The sequence below is a fragment of the Mustelus asterias genome, chromosome 9 (genome assembly GCF_964213995.1).
Source record: "Mustelus asterias chromosome 9, sMusAst1.hap1.1, whole genome shotgun sequence".
Lineage (NCBI taxonomy): Eukaryota > Metazoa > Chordata > Chondrichthyes > Carcharhiniformes > Triakidae > Mustelus > Mustelus asterias.
This window is the reverse complement of record NC_135809.1, coordinates 108,029,310-108,054,965: the sequence shown is the minus strand read 5'-3', so window position 1 is coordinate 108,054,965 and position 25,656 is coordinate 108,029,310. Positions and strand designations below refer to the sequence as shown.

General features: G+C 42.1%; 1 protein-coding gene across 2 annotated transcripts; it reads right to left on the bottom strand.

Annotated features, from left to right (window-relative positions):
* Positions 1-1,280: 1,280 nt before the first annotated feature.
* On the bottom strand, positions 1,281-24,334 carry c9h11orf58 (chromosome 9 C11orf58 homolog). 2 transcript variants are annotated; one of them, XM_078220758.1, is made up of 6 exons: positions 24,160-24,334; positions 21,888-21,977; positions 17,164-17,224; positions 16,074-16,183; positions 9,752-9,863; positions 1,281-1,791 (listed from the first exon to the last, which is right to left on the bottom strand). In XM_078220758.1, the coding sequence occupies exons 1-6, from the start codon at positions 24,238-24,240 to the stop codon at positions 1,760-1,762; spliced, it is 486 nt and encodes a 161-aa protein (XP_078076884.1). In that variant the 5' UTR covers positions 24,241-24,334; the 3' UTR covers positions 1,281-1,759. The 2 variants fall into 2 exon arrangements, with proteins under 2 accessions (XP_078076884.1, XP_078076883.1); XM_078220757.1 differs by lacking the exon at positions 1,281-1,791 and having other exon boundaries at positions 8,230-9,863; positions 24,160-24,323.
* Between the last annotated feature and the right edge of the window lie 1,322 nt (positions 24,335-25,656).

Sequence of the window (25,656 nt, the reverse complement as noted above, 5' to 3'; positions counted from 1 at the left end):
AGTGACGAGACAAAGATTTGCGTCAGAGGCCCAACGATTTCACCTCTCGTCTCCCTGAGCAGCCTTGGATAGATTCCATCAGGCCCTGGCAAAGATGACAAGGCTTTGAAAAAAGTAGAGGAGATTTACCAGGTTGATAGCAGGGATTAAAGATTTAATAATGATGAGAGATTGGAGACGGTAGAATTGTTCTCTTTCGAGAAAAGATCGAACAGAGGAGTTCAAAACGATGAGGGATTTTGGCAGATCAGGTTTCTTTTGTTATGTGTCTCAGTTAGATCTGGGAGTGAAGGGGAAAAAACTCTCCTAATTTCCTGTCTAGTTCTATTCAAGTTCTGTAGCAGCTCATTTATCATCTGTTCAGGAAGTCTGAAATCAAAATAGAAAAACACAGGAACTCCCCCCTTATGCTGTATTTGGTCTGACCAATCCACTTACTGGAGCAGGAAATTTGAACTCAGCTCCTTTTCTCATTAACTGAGGTTTCTCCAACAGTAGACCATTAAAACACAAGTCATTGTCATTATTCTTTGCAGATGGTCACTGATCTATATATTTATAAGACTTTTAAATGCATTAGATATAACTGCAATGGTGACTGTTCCAATTATACTTCAAACTCACTGGCATTAATAGAGCTACGTGTGAGTTTTGTTCTCAGTCATCACTTTCTTGACAGCACTGCAAAGATTAATATGCCAAGAAATATTCAGTTTTCAAATTACCTTCTCCACAACTATAGAATCCTTACAGTGCAGATGGAGATCATTTGGCCCATCGAGTCTGCACCAACAACAATCCCACCCAGACCCCATCCCTGTAACCCCACATATTTACCCCGCTAATCCCTCTACGTATCCTGGGACACCGAGGGGCAATTTACCATGGCCAATCAACCTAGCCCGCACATTTTTGGACTGTAGGAGGAAACTGGAGCACCTAGAGGAAACCCACGCAGACACCGGGAGAATGTATAAACTCTGCGCCGACAGTGACCCAAGTCGGGAATCAAACCCAGGTCCTTGGAGCTGTGAGGCAGCAGTATTAACCACTGTGCCACCGTGCTGCCCATTATGGTGCCAGTTCAGCAACGAATGGGCTAATAATATAATTATGTTACTAATGTTCAGCTTTTTTGTCTATTTTATAACTGTATATTGCATCATTTGGAATATCTACTTTATTCACTTTTTGTATAATTACCTGCAGTAAATTTGTACGTCATAAAGTATTCAAATTTGTATCTGTTGTGTATTGTGATTTTCACACTCAGAAGCATGAAGGATTAAAAACTAACTTTATTTACAAGGTTCACTACATAGTTACTTCTTCATTCTGGCAGTTTCCCCATGCTAGTGACATGTGACGTCACGTCCGGCGACGACATGCATACATAGTGCTTACTGCAGCTACTAAGACTCAATATAAATACATAACAGTATCACACATGATCTGGTGCAGCAGATTATTTGTGATTGTTTATTTTGCGACATTTTACACATGGGAAATAAGCTGTGATCAAATTAAAGCAGACTTCACGAGATCTTTATTAGAACTTCTAAGTTGCGTAATTCTTGGTTTTCGAGTTCCTGTGTTCGAGTGTGGATGAACAGTGCTGGAGAATTAGAACACCTTTCCAATTCAGGTACACATGGGCCAGCAGGAAGCACTCATGATTAATTAGCATAGCCAAGACTAGAGTAATGCTGTTTCCGCTCTGCCTTCATGTCAACCTCAAAAGAATACTTCTTACGCTTTATCACCGTAGGAAGATTGAAAAATCTATAAAAGCTAAGATGCAAAAGACAAAATCACTATTAGGGAAGAATAGCGATGCAAATTTCATATGACACAAGAAAATAGTTTATATTTAGCTTAGAAATGAGATATATAATTAAGCTAGGGTCAATACTAAAAAAAACAGGGATGTATAAAATGGAGATTAGAAAATGAAAATATGAAAAAACTAAATAATATGAAAGGAAGTAACAAAGACTTTTTAAGAGTAATATAAGGGAGAGCAGGATCATTCAATAAGGAAGAGATTCAGATTGTGGAGGATTAGCTAATGTTGTTGGAGAGGGTTTAAATAAATTCAGCAGAGGGATGGCATCAGAAAGGACAAAAAAGTGTGCACAAAAGATTGGGTGAGACAGGTAGCACTGGAGTAGGAAATGGGAAGGCATTCACTTGTGTTCAAACTAAGAGGAAATACAAGGTCTAAATTAGGTTTGCAATGCATATATATAAATGCATGAAGCATGGTCGCTAAGGTTGGTGAGCTGCAGGCACAAGTAACCACGGGGAATATGATGCTACAATAGAAGCCTGGCTCAAACAAAGGATAGTCTGGGCACTAAATGATTCTAGATGCAAGGTATTCAGGAAAGAAAGAGAGAAGGGCAGCAGCATTGATCATAAAGAATATTAGAGCTGCAGAGAGAGGATGTCTTGAAAAGGGGCGAAGACAGAATCTATTTGATTAGAATTAAGAAACAAGAGAGGTGTCATAACATGGTTGAGCATATTCTCTGCCATCAACTAGTGGGAATAATATAGAGAAGGACGTTACTGGGAAAATTACAGGGAAGTTTCAGAACCACTGATTAGTGATAATGGGGAACTTCAATTACAGTATCTTAACATCGACTGGGATATTAATAGTGTAAAGGGCAGAGCAGGGCAAGAGTTCTGAAGTATGTTCACGGGAAATTTCTTGACAAGTACATTTCTGGAGGCATTGCTGGTTCTTGTTCTGGAGAATGAGGTGGGTCAAGTTGTCAGTACGGGAACATGTTGGGAACATTGATCACAGTATGATAAGCGGATTAGCTATGGAAAAGGACAAGAAACAATGGGCAGGATTTTATGGCCCCGCTCGAACGAGACCAGAAAATCCCGCCCGAGATCAATGGACATTTGCATTGTCCGCCCCCTCGCCCGCTCCGATTCCATGGTGGGCGGGGCGGTAGAATTCCAGCGAATGTGTAGTAAAAAATACTTAATCGGAAGAGGGTCAACTTTAATGGGTTGAGAATGAATGCGTCCCTGGGTAAATTGAAGCCAAAATGTGAATAACAATGGGTTACCTTTAAAGAGAAAATTTGAGGTAATTTCCACAAAGGAGAAATTGCAGGCAAACAATGTCAGAGCTTCCTAGATGGCCACAGAGATAGTCAGATAAAGCAGAAAGAGAGCGAATGGCAAATATCAGCAGACAATACATGTCTGATTATAGAAAGTTCAGAAGGGAAGTGAAAAAGCGAATAAGAGGAGCAAAGAGAGAGTATGAGAAGGGTCTGGAAGCTTACATATATGGGAATCAAAAAGTCTTGTATGTTCATATAAATAGTTAACAGGAGGAGTGGAGCTGATAAAGGACTAAACAGGAGTTACATTTAGGGGCAGAGGCCGTGGCTGAGATATTAAATGAGAACTTTGCATCTCTCCTTCCCAAGGAAGAAGATGCTGCCAAAGTCGTAGGGCTGGATTTTACATGGAGCGTATTCCCCGCCCTCTCCCAACTGGAAAGTAATTGGTCTTGTGCTCACTGACACAAAAGCCAGCAGCTTTGCAGTGATGATACGCTGGGAGCAGCCGTGATTGATTCATAGTGTTACTGCCACCCGGAATTGGTGAAATCTTATTGGTCGCCAGCTCTGTAAGCCACACAGCCTCAGGATCAACTGCTGGCCACTGCTGGGAATACATCTAGTCTCCAAGAAACAAAAGCCATGGAGCCAATATTCAGAATCAAGTCTGGTATTTTAGTTGGGTTTGGCTTGTAGACACCAGCAAGGCTGTGGGAAGGGGTTGGGAGTCCAATTTTTAGAAGCCATGGGGGAGCAGTAAAGCTGGGGCTATATGGGAAGAGGGGAGCCTCCAATAAGCACAGAGGATCTCAAAAATCACCTATTCCCACGCCACGACTTTTTGCCTGACAGCAGACCATGTAATGAAAGCTACCAAGTTGTTCGCTTTGCCTCTACCTTTCCCAACCACAAGTAAAATATCAGCGGAGATGCAATGAGGCCCTTGGCTGGGATGGCACGGTGGCACAGTCGTTAGCACTGGTGCCAAGGATCTTCGTTTGATTCCTGGCTTGGATCACTGTCTGTGCTGAACTTGCATGTTCTCCCTGTGTGGGTTTCCTTCAGGTGCTCTGGTTTCCTCCCACAGTCTGAAAGATGTGCTGGTAAGCTGCATTGGCCATGTTAGGTTTACCCTCAGTGTACTCGAACAGGCACCAGTGTGGCGACTAGGGAGTTTTCACAGTAACTTCTACTTGTGACACTAATAAATAAAACTTTAAGTGGTCATTACTAGACCAGTTGAGGGTCTCAATAGGCCCAAGATTGTCCGAGCTGCCTGATACTTTCCTCATCCAGCATATTGTGGGAGACAAGTCAGATGCGGGAAGGAAGGCATTAGGAATGCCACTCATTTTATTTTATGAGTCCTCTCATCTTCAAATTCACCAACGGGGGCCATAAATGCCAACCCATAGGAAAAGAGGAGGTTGTCGAGATTCTGGATGAGATAAAAATTTATGCAGAGGAGTTCTGAGAAGTGCAGGCTGTATGTGAATTTGGTAAGTCACCAGGACTGGATGGGATACATCAGAGGATGCTGCGGGTAGTAAGAGTGGAAAATGTGGAAGTATTGGCCATAATCTTCCAATCTCCTTAGGTGGGGAATGCTAGAGGACTGGAGAATTTCAAACGTTACACTCTGTAATTCAAAAAAGGTGTAAGAATAAGGCCAACAATTACAGACCAGCTTAAAATCATTGGTGGGCAAGCTTTTAAAACATTAGTTTGGGACAAAATTAACATTCACGTGGATTTATTAAGTAAAGCCAGCATAGATTTCATAAAAGGAAACTGTGTTTCACTAATTGTATTGAGTTTATAAGGTAGCAGAGAAAAATAACGCGGTTGATGTGGTGTATATGGACTTCCACAAGGCCTTTGATAAAGTGCCATATAACAGGTTTTTCAGCAAAGTTGAGGACATGAAAGAGGGTAACTATTCAAGAGGATATATACAGGGTTGTGGAATAGGCAGACACAAGCCTGATAAAATTTACTGCAAAGAAGTGTGAAGTGATACATTCTAGTGGGACAAATGAGGAAACAGGATAAAGCATACAATTTTAATGTGTGTGTGGGGGGAGGGGGGAGGGGGGAGAGGGGAGAAGGAGAGGGGGTTGCGGCGTGCAGGGACAGAGAGACTTGAGTACATGCTCACAAATCATTGAAACTGACAGGGCAGGTTGACAAAGCAATGGAAAAGGCATAAGAATTTATGTTGAAACTTTTGAAAATACTGAATCAGTCTCAACTGGCTTGGTGTGTCCAATTGTGGGCACCAAACTTTAGGAAGGATGTGATGGCTTTAAAGAGAAAAGATTTAAAGAATGGCTTGGTCCCAGGGATGAGGGATTTGAGTTACATGGAGTTTAGAGAAGCTGAGGTTGTTGTTCTTAGAAGAAAGGTTGAGAGGGGATTTAATAGAAGTGTTAAATACCCAAGAGATCTGGACAGGAATGGGTAAGAAGAAACTGGTCTCATTTGTGGAAGCTTCAAAAACTTAGTTGAGGCAAAGCAGTGATATATTTTAATATTTGAGGACATGCAGCTGGAGCAGGAGCCCAAGGCAGTGGAATTAGTACTGTTCTGGCAATGTGCCAGAATGGGCATCATAGGCTAAACGGTTACCCTCTGTGCTATAAACATTTATGATAATATTGATAAGTAATTAAGACTAAGTGGACCTTCCACATAGCAAAACATACCCATTCCCTGACAATGAAGTAAATGAACAATGAACAAATAAATTCTTCCCAACCTCCATATTCACAGTGAAGACTTTGTATTGTATACCCTTCATTGAGTATCCTGTAAAGTTTGACTTCTGTAACCCAAATACTGCACTAATCTGTAGGTCTGTAAAGTTCTACTTTTATTGTATTCAACCAAGTCCTAATGCACACAATAAACATACACAGAAATATTGCTTCAATTTTCCCAGGTACTATTTAACCTTGCTTTGTCCTTTTGAATTCCAATTCACTCTACAACTTGTTAAAAAAAACTCAATCTTTATCGTCTTCCTCATGAATGCTATCAGTGTTAATTAAATATGAGATAACAAATATTGCGAACGCGTTGTCCAGAAAATAAGCATTTCCATCAAATGAACAGATGACTTGTTCAACAGGTGAAGCTCAGATTGTTTTCATTAAAGCAATTAAAGAGGTTTAACAGAAGCGTTCAAAATTAAGGGTTTTGATTCTTAGCAACTGTTTCTATCAACAGGAAGGTCAGTAACCACAGATATAAGATATTTAGCAAAAGAACCATGGGGAGAGGATCTTTTTTCCCCCACACTGCTCTGATCCAGAATTCATTACCTGAAAGGGTGGTGAATGAAGATTCAATATTAACTTTCAAATGGAATTGAAAAATAAACATTTGCGCCACTCAGGAAAAAGAGCACAAACGAGGGACTAATTCAAGGGTTCTCAAACTGTGTTTCAACCTGGTCAAGATTTTTGGAGTCACCATCTCTAAGGCAGCAATAGAACTCAAACGGAATTTTGACCAAGCTGAGGCACCTTAACTATTCTTCTCTTTTGGTAGACATGGCTTAATCATCTATTCTGAGACCTAATTGCTGTTAAAAACCACAGCCTGTAAAAAGGTGTTTTTGTTTTTTTTCCAAGGTAAACATAATTCCCCCTCCCTCTCCCTCCTTCAACATACAGCCACCACCCACCCCCCACCAAATTTTCACTCTGGGGAGGTCACACAAAGTCTGAGGTATTAAAATGGTAGTACATGAGGAGACAGTTTGGGATCACTGCACTAATCTGTAGGTCTTTAAAAGTCCAGGCACAGCAGTCTGAATGATTTCCTTCTTTGTCATAAAACTAGAGGTACCATTGTATAATGGCTTTGTGCATCCCATCAAAAGAAGCTGAGGCCAAATTAATTCATTTCAAAATAGATTTCAGTTTCAATACCTAGCAATAGGTATTAACTGGAGATTTAAAAAGGCAGTTTCTGGACTGAGAAGGGCACAAATTGGTAATTTCGCCTGTTGACAAATAGCCCATGATGAATAATGAAGATGTGATGGCTGTTTTAGAAAAATAATAATGGAACATAAATCCAATGTTTAACTCTACCTCAGGAAATCAAAGAATAGAAATTATGTCAATTGAAAATTGGCTTGAACTGAACAAGCTTTCCTCATTGCAAACTTCTTGTACATTGTAGATCGCCTGAAGTATCAAGAACTAACTTGTAGGAATTCTCCCCAAAAAAGGGATACAAGGTTAGCAGTGAAACCAGAAGATAAAAATGATCCGGGGGAATCCATTATTTCCCATTAGTGCTATTTATAAAATTCTTTCCAATGAAGAAGTTGCACTGTTCTATGAAAATCAACTTAGCACTGGTACCTACAATTTAGAAGCCTTTCTGCTTTTCTACTTGTGCTGATTACTTCTAAATTTGACTTGCAAAAAATGCCAGAAAGCAGCTTTAAGTTTTACCACGCTCAAAAGATTTTGGGCAGTATTTTCTGGTTGCACTCGCCCCAAAACCAGAAAATCCCACCCAAGGTCAACGGACCTTTGCATGGTCCTGTTCCACCCACTATGATTCCCACGGTGGGCGGGACAGGAAAATTCCACCCTACAAGTTCAAAAATCTCATCTCCTCAGTGAATGAAATTAACTCAATGCTTCATATGGCTTAACTTAGAGGTATTTTCAGGAGCCTAATATTCCTAGGCAGTATCATGGGAATTTCATGTACATGAACAATTCTTTTTCATTAAAGTACTTGGGTCAAGGGCCATATCACAGGATTAAAGGGAGGGCGGGGGGGGGGGGGATCATGGAGTAGCTACATAATGCTAAATTGGCCAGTTACGTGGATCCTCAAGATGGTGGGGAAACAGCAATTTAAAAACGAATTCTATTTAAGTTACATGCTTGGCTTTATCATTTGGAACATGTGGTCAGCAGCAAAGCAACGGCACTCACTTCTGACCTAAGGAATGGCGTCAACTTCCCTTTTCAAACACCAGTTTTAATCTGACACCAATCCGAGGAAATCTCCAGGCATCCAGCAGCAATTATGTCATTAAACAAGGTAAGCTGCTGTTGACATTGAAGTATTCTCACTGATAGCACATCAGGAAGTAAAAACCACTGCATCCCTCCAATTGTAATTTTATTTTTTTTAATACAAGACAGTGAAGTACATGATCAGGACATGCACATGCAATTAAGGTAGAAGATAAAATATTAAAACTATTCAAAAAATTTAAAATGTGGAATTGCTTACCACAATAGGAGAAATTTAACATTCAAGATTACTCTTTCAGGGCCAGTGAGGCCATTCAGCAGTAATTATGAACTTGGTACACCATTAAAACTCCAGTTACACCTCATTCAACAAGGTGTAATGTTTAAGGGTTTTTAACAGTAAGATGAGTGCAAGAGTGAGAGTTCTCCTCATTTCACTGACTTCCAATTGGGGGTAGGGGGCAATGTGGAATCATGACAGCAACTCCTAAACTTCCATGCTTAATTGCATGTGTGAACTCCAGAGATTGGTGCCAATGTATGATTAATGACAGTGAATGCAGCATTTCACTGTCATTACTACTGTAAAATCTGGGCTATGAAATCTATTATATTTCCCTACACTTAAATTATTGTACTTCGTCGCATGACTACAAGATGATCAGAAATCCTACTATGAAATGTGGATCATTTATCAACCCAATCACACGGAAGGTCAAATTAATCCTGCTAATGTGCAAGCTGTCCACTGCTTCAATGACATTCCTACCATATCTCTCCCAAACCACATGTTCCTGGCTCCAAAGAGCAGCAATTTGAGAGGATTAAAGATGGTGCCACAAATAGAAGTCCTTTGCAAAGTTCCAATACCAGAATCATAGAAAATATTTGTTTGAACAATTACAACTTTGTTGAAGGAGAGAAAAAAGACTTGTGGTGCATATTGTGGTATTCGATTCTTTAAAATTTTCTTTGTATTGGAATTTCTTGCTCATAAACTGCAACCTCCTGACAATGATCCAATATTCATCCATGCCAAAAATTCCTTTCCTTAGAGCAAACGTGAGACAATAGCAAAACCTGTAACAGATTTTCTCCTGAAGTTTTATTTTATATATACAGTATATGAACAGCTAAAAATTCTTCTGACTTTCAACTAGCCTTCACCATTTAAATTGGATTAAGTTCCTTGTCTCGGACATTACTCACTTAAAAAAATTTGCACAAATGATATGCATTTATAAATTACATAGTCATAAGTAGTATCTCATCTGCATTTAGACGTTACACACTTGGAACTCAATAAGAGCAGGAAACTTTGGAAAACATAGCTCTAAAAATAAAGTGGAAAAATGAGGACCATTTTCACAAAAGAGATTTAAAGACTGAAAACGTATGAAATAGAACATGGCAACACATAACTATGTAGTAGGTAAGAGGTCAAGTCATGTACCACTTAAACTGGAAATTAAACCCAATGCGATCGGTGTTCAGTAAAAATGGATTGTAATTGTACAATCCAGAAGAATAAACAGGAGATTGTGTTAAGGGATTTGAGTTAGTTTGTAGATGACTTTACGAACATCATTTTATAATTGCTTTTCAGGTCCTGCTTTTTAGCATCGGCATCTTCTGACTGATGCTCCTCACCACTAGATTTCACGCTGTTCGAAAAATCTTTATTTTCAGAATCGTTCAAGCTGTTGGTTGCTGAATCTGCTGAAGCGCTGATCTGTTGCAGTTCTGGTTCTTCTGGCTCTGGCTGGAAAACAGGCGAAAAGTTTAGATTTCTAGTCAACCATCACTAAAAATGTAATCAATGACTGAATTGCTAAGTATCTGAAGGACACAGGGCCTGGACAATGAGTGCCATAACCACAGCTTGAGCTTTTATCATGAATATCTCGCTCCCAATTATCCGTTGCAAATGATAGGTTCCTATGACACGGAAACAAACACTAATTTTTTAAAACTTTATTCTCATTGCTATTTAGTTTTAAAATTTGTCTTCATATAAACAAAGAAAATTACAAGTCATCTGATCACGGATTTGGCCCTCTTGGCAAAATCACCAGGAGTTAAGGGCAATTTTTTTTCTCTCTCTAGAATGTCACACCTCATTGTGCTCAGAGCGCTACTAACAGGCTCACATCACACCAGGATTGTTCAGACTAATTGCAAAGAGAACGAGAGATGTAATCTGCATTTGATAAGCCAACCTTGCTAGCGGAGTCAACGGGTCTGCTGAGACAATGGCTTCCCAAATTCCAGATCCTGAACATAAATGGAACTTATTCCAATAACTAATGATAGAGAAATGATCAGTCCTGAAACCAAAGCCAATTACAGACACTGGATAAACATTCCTTTTGAAGTCAGTGTGGAGAAGGAAGGTCACATGGCCCAAGCTTCTGGACAATTTAGTATTACATCTTTGGTTTTCACAGCCAGTCTGCTATTTCACATCTAACTGGCAAGCCACTAAGAAGCAGGCTCCTCCAAGGCCCAAGGCCTTGAAGATAGGCCAGTAAACATGAGTTAGACAAGTATAATTTTAAAGCCTAGCCATCTAACTGGATTCTGCTGGAAGTTATTGTAGACTTGCCTACAGAACCAATTCAATCTCTGTGTGCCTACCTCATCTTGCAACATCAGCCCAAATGGAAAAAAGTGAATCCTACAATGCCAACCTTTAGCCAGCCAAACTCAAAACGCTTACATGACATAACTTTTCATTGGACTCTGGCTTTGGACTCAAACTCGCGTGAACCCATATTTATTATTCTGTGGTCCTTGTATTGTAATCTTTATTTTCTCTATCCCTCCCATTACTGTGTGAACATGCCAAGTGGGACATTGTGGACAATCTGTGGATTTTGAATGTGTAAATTAAAGAAACCTGAGTTAACCCTCACTCGAGTTTGCTGTGGATTATTAGTAAAATTGGATCACTAAATTCTAGAGGTTGGGAAGACCCAAGCTCCCAATTGCTTATTCTTCAAAAATAAATTCAAACACCTTTGGCTTATGGATAGATGGTACAGTTTGAAATATCCCTCCTGTTGATAACATGTGCATCACTTTGCCTACGTTTATCTTGGCCATCTAGCTAGCTCTTCCCCAACCTGGCTTCCTATCTAATTCCTTCCTCCCCATAGTGGTTCCATGTCCTGGACTACTTCAATTGCTCTGGTCCATGCCCATTCTGCCTGTTCTGGCTCTAGGACACCAGTTATTTGACGTTCTACTCTGGGACCTGCTGAGGTGGATAAACAGGAAAGCTGGTTAAGGAGAACTGAGAAAGAAAACAACCAAGACGCATGAAGGCAATGTTGCAGAAAAACACCATCTTGACTGCATTAAAAAGTTCCTTCACCTATGCATTGGTCCATGCAGTACAGATGTGTGATCAAATGAAGCTAACCCCACTTATCACTGGATGAGTCGGGCGTGATTCTCCTTGCCCACTGCTCGAGTAGCACAGCAGGCTGGGAAATATCAGCGGGGGGCTTGTAGCAAGATTTGCAACGGGTGTCCAGCCGATTAAGACTTTCCTAGGCCCTTTTTTTAAGCTAATCAGCCTCATGCCAGAAATCAGCACAAGGCTGATTATCATTAGCGAGCCCAACATGGCATTGTCTGGGCTCGTTAATGTTTCCCACCCCGTCGGGGGAGGTTTCCACCTGCGGGGATCATGTATGGTCCCCATAAATGGGGATCAGGCATGATCATCCTGCTGGTGGGGACAGGAGGCGGCTATTGAGACTCCCCCAGGAAGTCGGAGACAGGGGGGTGCGTACCCCTTGGGCAATGCCAACCTTGATGTGGAGATGACGGCGTTGGACTGGGGTAAGCACAGTAAGAAGTCTCAACACCAGATTAAAGTCCAACAGGTTTATCTGGTAGCTCCGAAAGCTTGTGCTACCAAATAAACCTGTTGGACTTTAACCTGGTGTTGTGAGACTTCTTACAATGCCAACCTGACATAGCCCACTGGGCACTCTGGCAGTGCCAGTCAGGCACACTGGCACTGACAACCAGGCACCGAGCAGTGCCATGGGGGTGACCCGCTGCGCACTCTACATTAGGGATCGGCGGGGTTGGGAGGGAGGGGGTGATTGGGGCTGGCCATGAAGTGAGGGGGGTGGGGGGAGAGGGTCGGATGGGCTGGACATGGGGTGGGGGATCACAGAGGCCGGCCATCAGGGGGCCAGTGCGCATGCGCTGCCGGCCTCTCTGGTGGGTTCAGACTCCGTCCTCGGCGTAAAACGCATTATAAATGGTCTGTGGTGCACAGAGTCCCGGAGATTCATTCCACTCAGCCTACCCAAGAAACGGGCAGGAAAAAACTCCTGTATTCCCACCTGGTGCACACTTCAGTTTTTTTGGGGGAGAATTGCCTCGGTCATGTTTCAGTAACTACCTAAAGATCCACCAGATAAAGGCCCAAGGCCTTGAAGATAGGCCAGTAAACATGCGTTCGACAAGTATAATTTTAAAATACAAAAGGAAATGTTATGCCTGATCAGGTGTGATATCACACCTGAATTTACCTTTCTGAACACGTTCTGAACCCAGACTGGTTCCTGGTGGCGACACAGACTCCTGGCTTTGTTCTTGCTGTTGACCACTGCTCACCAAGTGAAATTTCACTCACTCTGCTGCTTTAAGCCCCACTCTGCCCTCACTGCTTCCTGTTGCTCAACAAGTGAAGTTCCATTCTCTCTGCTGTTTTAAGCCCCACTCCAATCTTGTTTCTCACCATTCACCAAGTCTAATTTTGGAGAATGAAAAGTCAGTAGCAATACTCACCAGACAATCAACTCATGGTTTTCCAGTGATGTCATAATTTTCTTCTCTCTCTCTCACTTCAGTGACGCCGACCTGCTTCACTCTCCGCCTGGCCGCTTCACAGCAATGTCAACCTGATTCACCCTCCTTTCAGTCTCTAAAGTGACAGTGACCTGGATCATCATCCTCTAGACTCTTCACAGTGACACTGACCTGATTCACACTCCTCCTGGCCTTTTCAATGCAATGTCTCTTCAATGATGCTGACTTAGTTCATCCTCCTCCTTTGATTTGTCACAAGCATTGGTATACAATGAAATGTATTGTTTCATGCGCGCTATACAGAGAACACATACTGTTCATAGAGTACATAGGGGAGAAGGAAAGGAGAGGGTGCAGAATGTGTTACAGTCATAGCTAGGGTGTAGAGAAAGATCAACTTAATATAAGGTAGGTCCATTCAAAGGTTTGAGGACAGCAGGGAAGAAAGTGCTCGAGTCGGTTGGTACATGACCTTAGACTTGTGCATCTTTTTCCCAATAGAAGGTGGTGGAAGAGAGTATGCCCGAAATGCGTGGAGTCCTTAATTATGCTGGCTGCTTTTCTAAGACAGCAGGAAGTGTAGACAGAGTCAATGGATTGGAGGCTGGTTTGCATGATGAACTGGACTACATTCACAACACTTTGTACTTTCTTCCAGTTTTGATCAGAGCAGGAGCCATACCAAGCTGTGATACATACAGAAAGGATGCTTTCTATGGTGCATCTGTAAAAATTGGAGTCGCAGCAGACATGCCAAATTTCCTTGGTCTCCTGAGAAAATAAGAGGCGTTGGTGGGCTTTCTTAACTATAGCGTCAGCTTGGAGGGACCACCTAAAAACTTGAAGCTCTCAACCATTTCTGCTTCGTCCCCATTGATGTAGACAGATACATGTCCTCCATCATGCTTCCTGAAGTTGATGACTATTTCCTTCACTTTACGGACATTGAGGGAGAGGTTATTGTCGCTGCACCATTTCACCAGATTCTTTCTTTCCTGTACTCCGTCTCATAATTGAACGAGATCCAACCCACTATGGCAGTGTCATCAGCAAACCTCAGAAACGAGTTGGAGGGGAATTTGGCCACAGTCATAAGTGTGTAAGGAGTCTAGTAAGGGGCTGAGGACTCAACCTGGCAGGGCACTGGTGTTGAGGATGATCGTGGAGGTGGTGTCGATGTCTATCCTTACTGATTGTGGTCTGAGAGTTAGGAAGTCAAGGATCTAGTCGCAGGAGGAGGAGCCAAGCCCTAGGCCACTAGAGCCCTAAGAGTTTGGAGATGAGTTTTGTAGGAATAATAGTGTTGAGGGCTGAGCTATAGTCAATGAATAGGAGTGTGACATAAGTGTCGTTGTTATCCAGGCGTTCCAGGGTTGAGTGTCAGGCCAGAAAGATGGCATCTGCTGTGGACCTGTAGTGGTGAAAGGTGAAGGGGAGTGGATCCATGCAATCTGAGAGGCAGTGGTTGATCAATGCCATGACTGACCTTTTGAAGCACTTCATAATGATGGATGAGCCACAGGGCGATGGTCATTAAGGCATGCTGCCTGGCTTTTCTTTGGTACAGAGATGATAGTCGTCTTCTTGAAACAGGTAGGGACTTCAGATCAGTGTAAAGAGAGGTTAAAGATGTCTGCAAATACCCCCACCAGCTGTCCGCGCAGGATCTGAGTGCTCGCTCAGGCATAGAATGCGTTGAGCTCATCAGCTAGGGGTGTATTGTTGCCGGCTATTCTATATGCTTTATCCTGTAACCTGTTATGTCTTGCAGACCTGGCCTCTTCACAATAATGTCGACCCGATTCACCCTCCTCCCGGCCTCTTCACAGTCACACTGACCTGCCTCACTCTCCTCCCAGCCTCTTCGGTGACGATGGCTTGATTCACCCTCCTCCCAGACTCTTCACAATGACACTGATCTGGTTCACCCTTCTCCCAGACTCTTCACAATGACACGGACCTGGTTCACCCATCTCCCAGACTCTTCACAATAACGCTGACCTGGTTCACCCTCCTCCTGGTCTCTTCTGACCTGTTTTACACTCCATCTGGTCTCCTCAGTGATGCTAATCTGCTTCATCCTCCCCTTCAGTAATGCTGACTTGCTTTATCTTTGCTTCACAGCAAGGCTGACCTGCTTCACACTCCTCCGGTGCAGCAAAAAAATGTGTGCAACTAGATATCGTTGAAACCATGTCTGTCAAAAAATAAAAATCACTTAAATTGTAGTTTTTGGGCCTCAGGAGTAACTACTACTTTGTTCCTCTCACTAAATTGTTTCTTGTCTTCCTCCCCTCTCAATTTGGTTGCATTACTCAATTTTCCCAGCCCTCCATTGGGCTACAGGCCTATGCTCTTGAATCTAGCCAGCACAATCAGGTCTGTTTCAGAATCACTGCTTAAAACTGAATAATTTTTAATCACAATTTCAGCCACCATTCCAGATAGTTACCAGTAGATGTATTTTCCACTTTCCAAAGGACTGCTATAGTAACTGAAGCTTGAGTGGTATATCATGCCCTTGTACGCTATTTCTCAGAAGTTCATTGCTAGAATTTCACCCAGAGAGCAACCAACCTGAGGCTAACCACTTCCCAATGTTAATTCATTCTGAAGCAGATGATGAATTAGGAAACCAGATACCATTTCTAAATCAATTCTCTTCACCTCAACCGTGATAATACAATTAACATACCATTAGCACGCATAGTGGTGATAAAAGGTCAACACAGACACTGGCTCACCTCTCCTAAAGGAAGATTAGAGAACTTTACTCAATTATCAAAACACAGGAACAAGAGCAAGCATTCAGCCTCTTGAACTTGCTATCATCAATTAAGTCAAGGCTGATTGGCAACATAACTCCATATCATTCGCTATCTTTTTCAAAAATCTGTCAATCTCGATTAAAGCTACAACTGCCACAGCAATCATAGCTTTTTGGGGTAGAGTTCCATACTTTGACCACCCGTTGTTGATTTTTAAAAAAACTTCTTGATTTCTCTCCCAACCAGCAACAACAGCAGAGGGTCGTTGTGCGCACGTGTATGTGGAGTTGCTGGTCCAGGTGTGTATGTTCAGTAAAGCAAATAAGATTTTGACAATAGGTCAACGCTTCTGGGAACAGGATGCCCTTTACCTCACTGAAGCCTAATCCACAGTGTCGTCTGTTCCTTCCTGATAGCTGACTGTCCAAGCTCTGATGAAACTGATGTTCCAGCTCCTCATTTATTTTCTTATCTTCATCACCTAAAAACAAAATACCTTCACTCAAAGTTGCCATATCAGTCATTTCTTCATCTGATTTAGAAAAACTACTTTTATGGCAGAATTTTGACAGAAGTTCAAGAAACAGTAAAAGAGAATCACTGCAGTCTTTGTGCTGGCTCTCTCCACCACTCCCTCCATGGTAAGGTGGGTTAAATAAATCAGAATTAAAGCAATGATTGAGATAGAGTAGCTTCAAGAAGCTTTCAATAGCACCAAAGCCAATTGCACAATAGTGCTTTGTATAAAGTAATTTTAAGTAATTTGCTTCAAACATTTTTGTATAATCCTTCAATGAGCCTTGAAAATCCAGCATAATAAAACACATCACTGATCGCTACCAATCAATGCTAAATCATCCTCTTATCCTCAAAATGAACACATACATACCACTCCCAAATAAAAATCTGGAAATTTCTTCCATTTTAATATTGACAGTAAAAATAAAAGTTGACAGGTATGGTAGCTTGTAGTCATTGTGCTGGACTAACATCCAAGATGTGAAAATAAATTAACCAATCTTTTAAAAGAGAATTTTATAAGTTACGCTGAAATGTTCTCTTTAAAATTAACCCAGGTCCACAGTCAAAATATTGGCTAATAACTATATAGTTGCCCCTCATATTTCTGATATGGGCTATATGCATTCATGAGTAATGGCTGCTTTTGTAAGGTTCTTTATGCACATCTATTTATACATAGCCACATTCACTGTTCTATGTATTTAAAACAAATATTGGGAGATTGAAAGATCATTTGTCTGGTGCCTGTGTGGAAAGTGCCATAATACTATATATTTTTGTTTTAGAAAATAAATTTAGATTAAGCCTTGGAGGTGGCACATGGGGACATAAAGGCTGTCGTTGAAAAAGTAATCGCAGGAATTATGGCGAGTGTGCTTATGAGGGGAGACTATATTAGAGCAGGACAATAATTCAATAAAATTCCCTTCTTTCGCTCACCTGTCCTGAAATGCGAGGTCGATTTGTGATCTCCTGGATGTGGGCGTCCAGTAGGATCTTTCTAAAGAGAAAAAAGTAGACATTGCATATTACATCAAAAACATTTGGACACAACTCCAGATAATTTTTAAATAGTGTGTAGACTAACCCATAATGCCGGATCAGATTTTAAACTAACTATGCATGAAATCCATTCTCCCTGAGCCACAGAAAACTATGAAAATCTCCATTAGACACCAAAACTGCTCCACTATCTTTATAGTAAAAAAATACTGCATTGTAATCGCTTTTTGGCTGGCAATGTTGAAATACACATTTACCATAGGACATGTCACACTGACTTTACCGCATTACCACTGGGATGAGGAGTGAACCATTGAGCTTACTGAATGCAATTAAAACAGTTACTGATAGTTGAACAATATACAAGACCACAAATAATATTTCAATGAAATAATTCCAGATAAATCAATGTTCGAATTAAACTTTCTGTACACTGCATTTCATGACTATATGTCTGAAAATGTAATTAATTTTAATGTTTATCTTTTATTAAATACTGCACTCAATTACAATTGCCAGATAGCATCTAAAAGCTACAGGTGATTTAAATCCCTTTGCTACAAATTAGATTTCAGAAGTCATTTGCAGGTGCATTTCTTTTTAAAGCAGCATTAATTAAAAACTCTGGTCTTTGAGATTCCTTTCAAATCTTGCTCAGTTTATGCCTATTTCCCTTCTAGACTGTTCTTTCTCTCTTGACGTTACTTGTGCACAATCAGCAGGGAGTTGCATCTGGTCAGATGGCATGTAAAGATGGCTACAATTATAAGGGTTTCAAAGCTTCATAATGATCGAGTACGTTCTCAGGAAAAGAAAGTTAGTACCATGCAACTGAAGTAGGGTAAATCATTTCTCCTACTTTTAAGACATTTCTACAATAACCTATCAACGTTATTTATATATAATTTGTATACAACACTCATATTTCCCTACAGTACACTTCTGATATAACTAAAGATGCAATGTCTCAAATTTGGGTGTTGCATTCTGACGTGGCTTTTTAAACTGCAACTCTGTGACGAGCTTAGAGTCAAGATGTGCTTGTTTGGTTAGAAAGGTTGTTTTCATGAAAAGCATGCTGCTGCTGACGTCTCCAGGTGTGAGTTAAAAAGCAGCTAAAACAGCCTCCAAGATTCCGGATTGATTTTTTAAAAAAAAACCTGAGAGGAACCAGAGTCAACCAAACATCCAGGCTTGGCTTGGAATAACGGAGAATCACATAATTAAACAGGTTATGGAGGAAAATTGAATTCAATTCCCAAGTCATTCTCAACCAATACCTGCACGTCCTAAATAAAAACAAACAGTGTGGATGCAGGAAGTTTGAAGTGGTTCCATGCTGGAAAAACTCATAGGTCTGTGGAGATTGAAACAGTTAACGTTTCAAGTCTGTATGACTACTGTAGACCTCTGCTGAGTTTTTTCAGCATTTTCTGTTTTAGTTTCTGCGTAACCCAAGTCTGCTTCAAGAATTGAGACTGTTCATCGTTTCTCAAGTATGCCTTACCAACAACGATTTGAGCCTGTCTACAACGTCAAGACATGTTCTGCATCTCAGCCTTTCACCACCAAGGATCCAGGTTATACAAACTCTAAGCTTTTCGGATATAGGATGTTTCTACGGAGATGGCTTAAAATTTGCCATTTGTTACTGAATTTAGTAAACACTGAAGTCTCAGAGCCAGATTAGCCAAGAAGGATCCCTGCTACATTCATGTTCGTACCTGTCTAGAGACTCTACGCCCCAGATGACTCCTTTTTAATGTTAGTAAATTGTAGAGCAGGATGTCTGCTTTTGCCAAACACTGAAAGGTTTAAGTGCCCAGCTGTGCTGTCATTGGTTGAATTAGACAACATTCAGTATAAACTTAATGATTTCTGATACCACCTGAAAGCCTTATTTATGAATGCGTAATCTCATTAAAATGGTATCAGGAATTAGAAGTTTAACTATTCTGCCTTTGCTACACCAGATACCCAAGAAACTGATCAATTTGAGCTCACTCCACAATAAATCTCATTTATTACTGCTTCGAAAGGTATTTCTTCATAATAACAGGTGCTTAATGTTACACTGAGCATGTAGTCAAATCAACCAATCCAGCTCAGCAGCATAACTCCCAGACTTGAATATAGTCATTTCCATACCACTAACTAAATTCTTGTCCTCTAGCCATTCAATTGAATTTGATTCTCACTCAGTTGCAGACAGTGTGAACATTACTACTGTGCGCAAATGAATATGTCCCTGTGCCTTCACTTCCCTCATTTTCTCCGAATAGAATTTGACAACCATGATAAAAGAACTGAAAGCACGGATTTTTCACTCGGACAAATCATAACTAAGTTTTGCACCAATTAAACACACTTCCCAAGGTCACAAGATAGATGGAGGGTAAAGGATGGACAAACTTAAAAGTTATGCCATGCCTCATTGCATCTTGAGGATGCTACAGTCAACTAATTACTTTTGAGGTGTATTCACTGCTATGATGCAGCCAATGTGCACACAGCAAGATTACATAAAATTAGGTCATTTTTGTGATATTATTTAAATATGGAGGAAGGTTGGCCAGGCCACCACCAAGAACTAAGCACCTCTGCTTCAAGCTGTTCCATGTAACCCTACCCTTAATCTGAAAAGACTGAATGGGCCTTCTTTTAATATTTCATCTAAAAGACTGCACCTCTGACAATATAGCACTGCTTCAGTACCATATTGGAGTAATAACATAGATAATGCCCTCAAGTCCTGAAATAAGCATTATCAACTATGCCAAGGGAACTTCAAAAACTCTTCAACCTCAAATTCACTACACTAATGTGCCATCTGAACACCAGCCATCCCTGTGGTTGCTGAAGGTAAATGGGAAAATTTTGAGCAGTTGTGCTGTAAATCCAGCTGAAACTGTCCAGGCCTATTCCACTCAGTGGCTGGATGTAAATGCACTGGGAGCAGTTTGGAGAAGGTTTACCAGACTAATACATGGAATGGGTGGGTTATTTTATGAGAAAAGGTTGGACAGGCTAGGCTTGTATCTACTAGAATTAAGAGTTAGAGGCAACTTGATTGAAATATACAAGATCCTGAGGGGTCTTAACAGGGTGGATGTGGAGAGGTTGCTTTCTCTTGTGGGAGAATTGAGAACTATGGATCACGGTTTAAAAATAAGTGATCACCCATCTAAAATGGAGATGCGGTGATTTTTTTCTCTCAGGGACGCGGGCCTCTGGAATTCTCTTCTTAAAAAGGTTATGGAAGCAGAATTCTTGGATATTTTTAAGGCAGAAATGGATAGATTCTTGGCAAGCAAGGGGGTGATAGGTTATTGAGGGTAGGCAGGATACAGATCTGAGGCTACTATCAGATCAGTCATGATCTTATTAAATGGTGGAGCAGGCTCAAGGGGCTAAATGGCCTACACCTGCTCCTTGTTTGTATATATGATCATTCTGCTTTTAATTACACGAAAACAATTCAACCACAAAGATTTGAAGTGACCCAGTCCTTTTACTACCGCCTTCTTTGCTGACAGTATATGAATTAGGAACACAGGATATTTGGGGCAGGAGGTCATTCTGCCCTTTCAACTTGCTTCACCATTCAACAGGGATCTTGGAAAATAACATTGGTGGCAATTTTCCAACCCCACGTGCTCAGGCACAGATCGTGCTGGGTCAGAGAATGACAGCGGAGGGGACTAGCGTGTTTAGCGCCGGCAAGAACCCCTTTGGGATTCTCCCAGACTCCGCGCTTGGACATAATCATATTTTTAAAAAAGCAAATTATTGCAAATGCTGAAATCTGAAACAAGAACAAAAAACACTGGAAAATCTCAGTGGGTCTGATAGCATCTGTGGAGGGAGAGCCAACATCTCAAGTCTGGAGCTCTGACGAAGAGTCATCCAAACTTGAAACATTAACAGTGTTCGATCTCCACAGATGCTGTCAGACCCACTGAGATTTTCCAGCATTTTCTGTTTTTGTGCAGCATACTTTAAATATTCATTTAATTATGCTTAGTCAATTTCAAGCTAGATTTTCCCTATCCCCGGATTCTCAGACCCTCGGGAGCAGTGGGAACCTAGCATGAATCAATACTGGTCTCCACGAACGGAGACCAGGTATAATGATCACGCCAAGAGGCTCAGAAGTCACTGAAGGCCCTGGGTGATCAGGAAATGGCCGAGTAGTGCCCCCTAGCAGTGTCAAGGACAGAGGGGGTGGTGCAGCAGCATGAAGGGATAACCACTGGGAGGGCCCCAATGCCGGCAATCTATTTTCGGGGTTGGGGGTAGACCGGTGATCTGTGGGACAGGGGTGGGGTAGCTTCAATTTCACTTTCAGATTAGTGTGTCCTTTGAAAACTGCACCCAGTATCTATGAAGCCAGGCTCTCTGGTGTCTTTAGGCTCTGCCCCTCTCTGAGCCGGTACAAAACTCACCCTCTCCCCAAAAATGACAGGTATGCAGGAAGATCATGATCTAATTCATGCCGAGGCAGATTGCACTGGTTTTCTTGCCCAAAATGAGACTCGATCATTTCCTGGAATGCTCTGCGTACCGTGATGGCTTTAGAAAGAGTAATTTGAATGAGAAATTCTCACCTTCCTTTTTCTATCCCCATTAAAATCCACTACAGAAACTAACTTGCAGTTTACCTTCCCAGCTCCCATTAGTCTTAGGAATTTCAACTTCCGTTCATCATCACCCAAATCAGCTGATTCCCACGTCGTGCTACATCCTTTACTCTGCAAAAGAAAGGGGCTGATAAACAGTGGAACAAAATAAACGAATTTCTTCACACTCAGATCTCAGTAATTCTTACATTTGCAGTAACACTGATATCTGTAAGGAGAAGATTCCTCATTGCGCCAAATCTTACATCTTAAGTTAATTTTTTAAATCCCATGTTTAGATTCAGATAAACGAGCTGTGTATCCAGCATATGCAATCTGCATCCAAAATGGTAACTTATGACAATGTGCAGCTAATCAATTTCAATTCTTGAATACTTGCCCTAAGCGCAGTTGTGACAACAACCTGCCTTTCTAAGACATTTTTAAACATAGAAAGTGTGTGTTTGTATATATTTCAATTCACACATCACCCTTTCGGCAAAGACAATTGCATTTTATATCTCCTGCACATGAAAGCAACATTCATTTCACACAATTACTGGACATTATCCATTGATATAAAACAATAATTACTGAAATATATTTCCTTGCAAATTCCAAACAAAAACTCCTGTTACTTAAAAGTTTACTAATTAATACTTTGCTGTCTTAAAACACTGCTAAATTAAATCCGGCATCCTTTCAATCGTCATAGTTTCGTTTATTTGTTAGTGTCACAAGTAGGCTTACATTAACGCTGCAATGAAGTTACTGTGAAAATCCCCTAGTTGCCACACGTGCCTGTTCAGGTACATCGAGGGAAAATTTAGCATGGGTAATGCACCTAACCAGCACGTCTTTCGGACTGTGGAAAGAAAAGGGACACCCGGAAGAAACCCACGCAGACACAGGAGTTGCAAACTCCACACAGACAATGGCCCAAGCCAGGAATCGAACCCAGGTCCCTAGCGCTGTGAGGCAGCAGTGCTAATCACTGTGCCACCATGCCGTCCATAGTTGCAGTCTTAAAGAAACACACTTTTTATAGCACTGTACAGATATCACGTATCCTTATAAAATAGCACCCTGGTGACTTAATAGGAGCAACACTCTTCAAAAGCTCTAGTATGTAAACACTGCAAGAATGATTCAGAAATATTTCATTATTAGCATCCAAATTAGTTGATAGAACTGACCTCAAACAACATGAACAAAAATGCTACAATTTTATTCAAATATAACAAGCTTTGGGGCAGAGCAGGAGAAAGAGGGTACACCGTGTCAATTGTTAACCAGTAAATCACAGAATAGCTACAGCACAGGAGGCCATTCAACCTATTGTGTCTGTGTTGGCTCCCCATTCTATACTGCACAACTGCATACATCAAGGTAAAGTTGAGCTATGTTTCAAAATGGTCCCTGCGCAAGACAGCATGTACCAACCAGCTATTTAGACCTCTACGGTCGCAAACCGGTGAGCACTACTGCCTCACAGCACCACGCACACGGGTTCGATTCCCGGCTTGGATCACTGGTGCGGAGTCCGCACGTTCTGCTTGTGTTTCCTCCCACAGTCCAAAAGATGTGCTGGGTGAGGTGCATTGACCACGCTAAATTCTCCCTCAGTGTACCCAAACAGGTGGAATGTGGACACTAGAGGATTTTCATAGTAACTTCATTCCAGTGTTAATGTAAGCCTACTTGTGACACTAATAAACACAGCTCCATGTATTCAGCTGGGCTAAGCACATCTCATGCACCTCCTGAAGTGTCATTTGACAGCCCTGCCATTGAGCCAAAAGCTCACCAACAACACACACACATTCACACCCCTCCCTGCCTTGGTGTCATTCAGCACCCTTCAGCTGCCTTCTTTGTTGGGTCAACTTTATGGTGATGAGCCAAGGCAGGGCAGAGGACGGAGCGCCCCCTCGGGAGGTTGGGTTTGGAGCACGCACAGCCCAGGGGAGTGCCCGGGGCTGGTGTTCCAGGCGGCGCGCCCGCCACCCCCCCGCCCCCGGACCCCCCGAAATTTTAACTTGCCCAGAAACAAAGGTGAAGGGAAGAAAAACAACAGGATGTGAGGAGGGACTGAATGGCCGGGGCCGCACAAAGGCACTGGAGCCTGTGTGGGCCGCACACAGGAACTGCGACTGCCCCAATCCCGGTATGAAACCTCCCCGGGAGGGGGGGGGATTTACCCTACCCCCCCGGCTCCAAGGCCCACCTGAAACCCCAGGCCTCAGCACCCCGCCCCCCCTTCCGTCAGTCCCGGCTCGATTCAAACCGCGGGGTAAATGACAAGCTGCATTACATTGGGCGAAGCGGGCCTCTTGGCGCCGTGTTGCTCGGCCTTAGGCCGCTGCCTGGCTCGCTCGCCGTCCGCCGAGCTCATCCCGCCTCCGAGTCGCAGACGCGCACTACCCGACCTGCGGCCTGGTTTCCCCCCCCCCTCTCTCTCCCCGTGCTGTCCCGACAGGCGCCGCGCCTGCCGCAATGCATCCTGGGAGGTGTAGTCCCGCCTCCTCTTCCCACGCGAACTACAACCCCCGGCGTACACCGCGTCCGCCGCAGTGCACACTGGGAGGTGTAGTCCCGCCTCCTCTCCCCCCGCGAACTACAATTCCCACCCTGCCCTGCCTGAGGCTGCTGTGCTTGTTGCCCAGTGTTGCAGATTGAGCCACAGTGCCAACTTCAAATAAACCAGTGAGGGTGCTGCTGGATTGTGATAGAGTTACTAACAGAAAGGCCATTGCATTAACATCCCCTACTGCGCCCCCACCCTCCCCCCCCCACAAACAAAGAAGCTCCATTCATTTCTTTTAAAAGTTTTCGAAGTTTATTTATTAGTGTTACAAGTAGGCTAACATTAAGAACTGCGATGAAGTCGCTGTGAAAATCCCCTTCGCCACACTCCGGCGCCTGTTCGGGTACACTGAGGGAGAATTTAGCATGGCCAATGCACCTAACCAACACGTCTTTCAGACTGTGGGAGGAAACCGGAGCACCCGGAGGAAACCCATGCAGACACGGGGAGAACGTGCAGACTCCGCACAGACAGTGACCCAAGCTGGGAATTGAACCCGGATTACTGGCATTGTGAGGAGGCAGGGACCTGGGTTTGTGCCACAGTGCCACCCCTATTTTTATGCCACCCACATATTTAATTATTATTTAATTATTAGCACCTTCCTTAGTCTTTAACACAAGCTTTACCATAATATAAAGGCAAAATACATATAGTTTCATGGGTATCATGTATTTTCAGCCCAAAATTAGTAGTCATTCCTCAATGATAAATATTTTTGCTGTTAAAGAAATGTTTTTAAGAACAACTTACATTGTGGCAAATCCACACAATATTATACTTTAGTCTGTGCTTACAATGGCAATTGGAAGTGATCAGAAGGATCTGCTCAAAGAGTTTCAGTTACAGCCGTCTTTTGTACAGATCACACAAGTATATTCAAAACTGTACAGATCTAATCACGTTCCTCAATACAATGGATTCCCTACCTTGTTTACCCAATAAGTCTTTACCAGAATACAATTATACCCATAATTAAATTACTTATGTGGTTGTAGCTTTTTTTTCCTAGAGCATTCTATTTTTTGTATGCCTTCATTTTATTCGAGTCCATAAGACCATAAGACATAGGAGCGGAAGTAAGGCCATTCGGCCCATCGAGTCCACTCCACCATTCAATCATGGTTGATTTCAACTCCATTTACCCGCTCTCTCCCCATAGCCCTTAATTCCTCGAGAAATCAAGAATTTATCAATTTCTGTCTTGAAGACGCTCAACGTCTC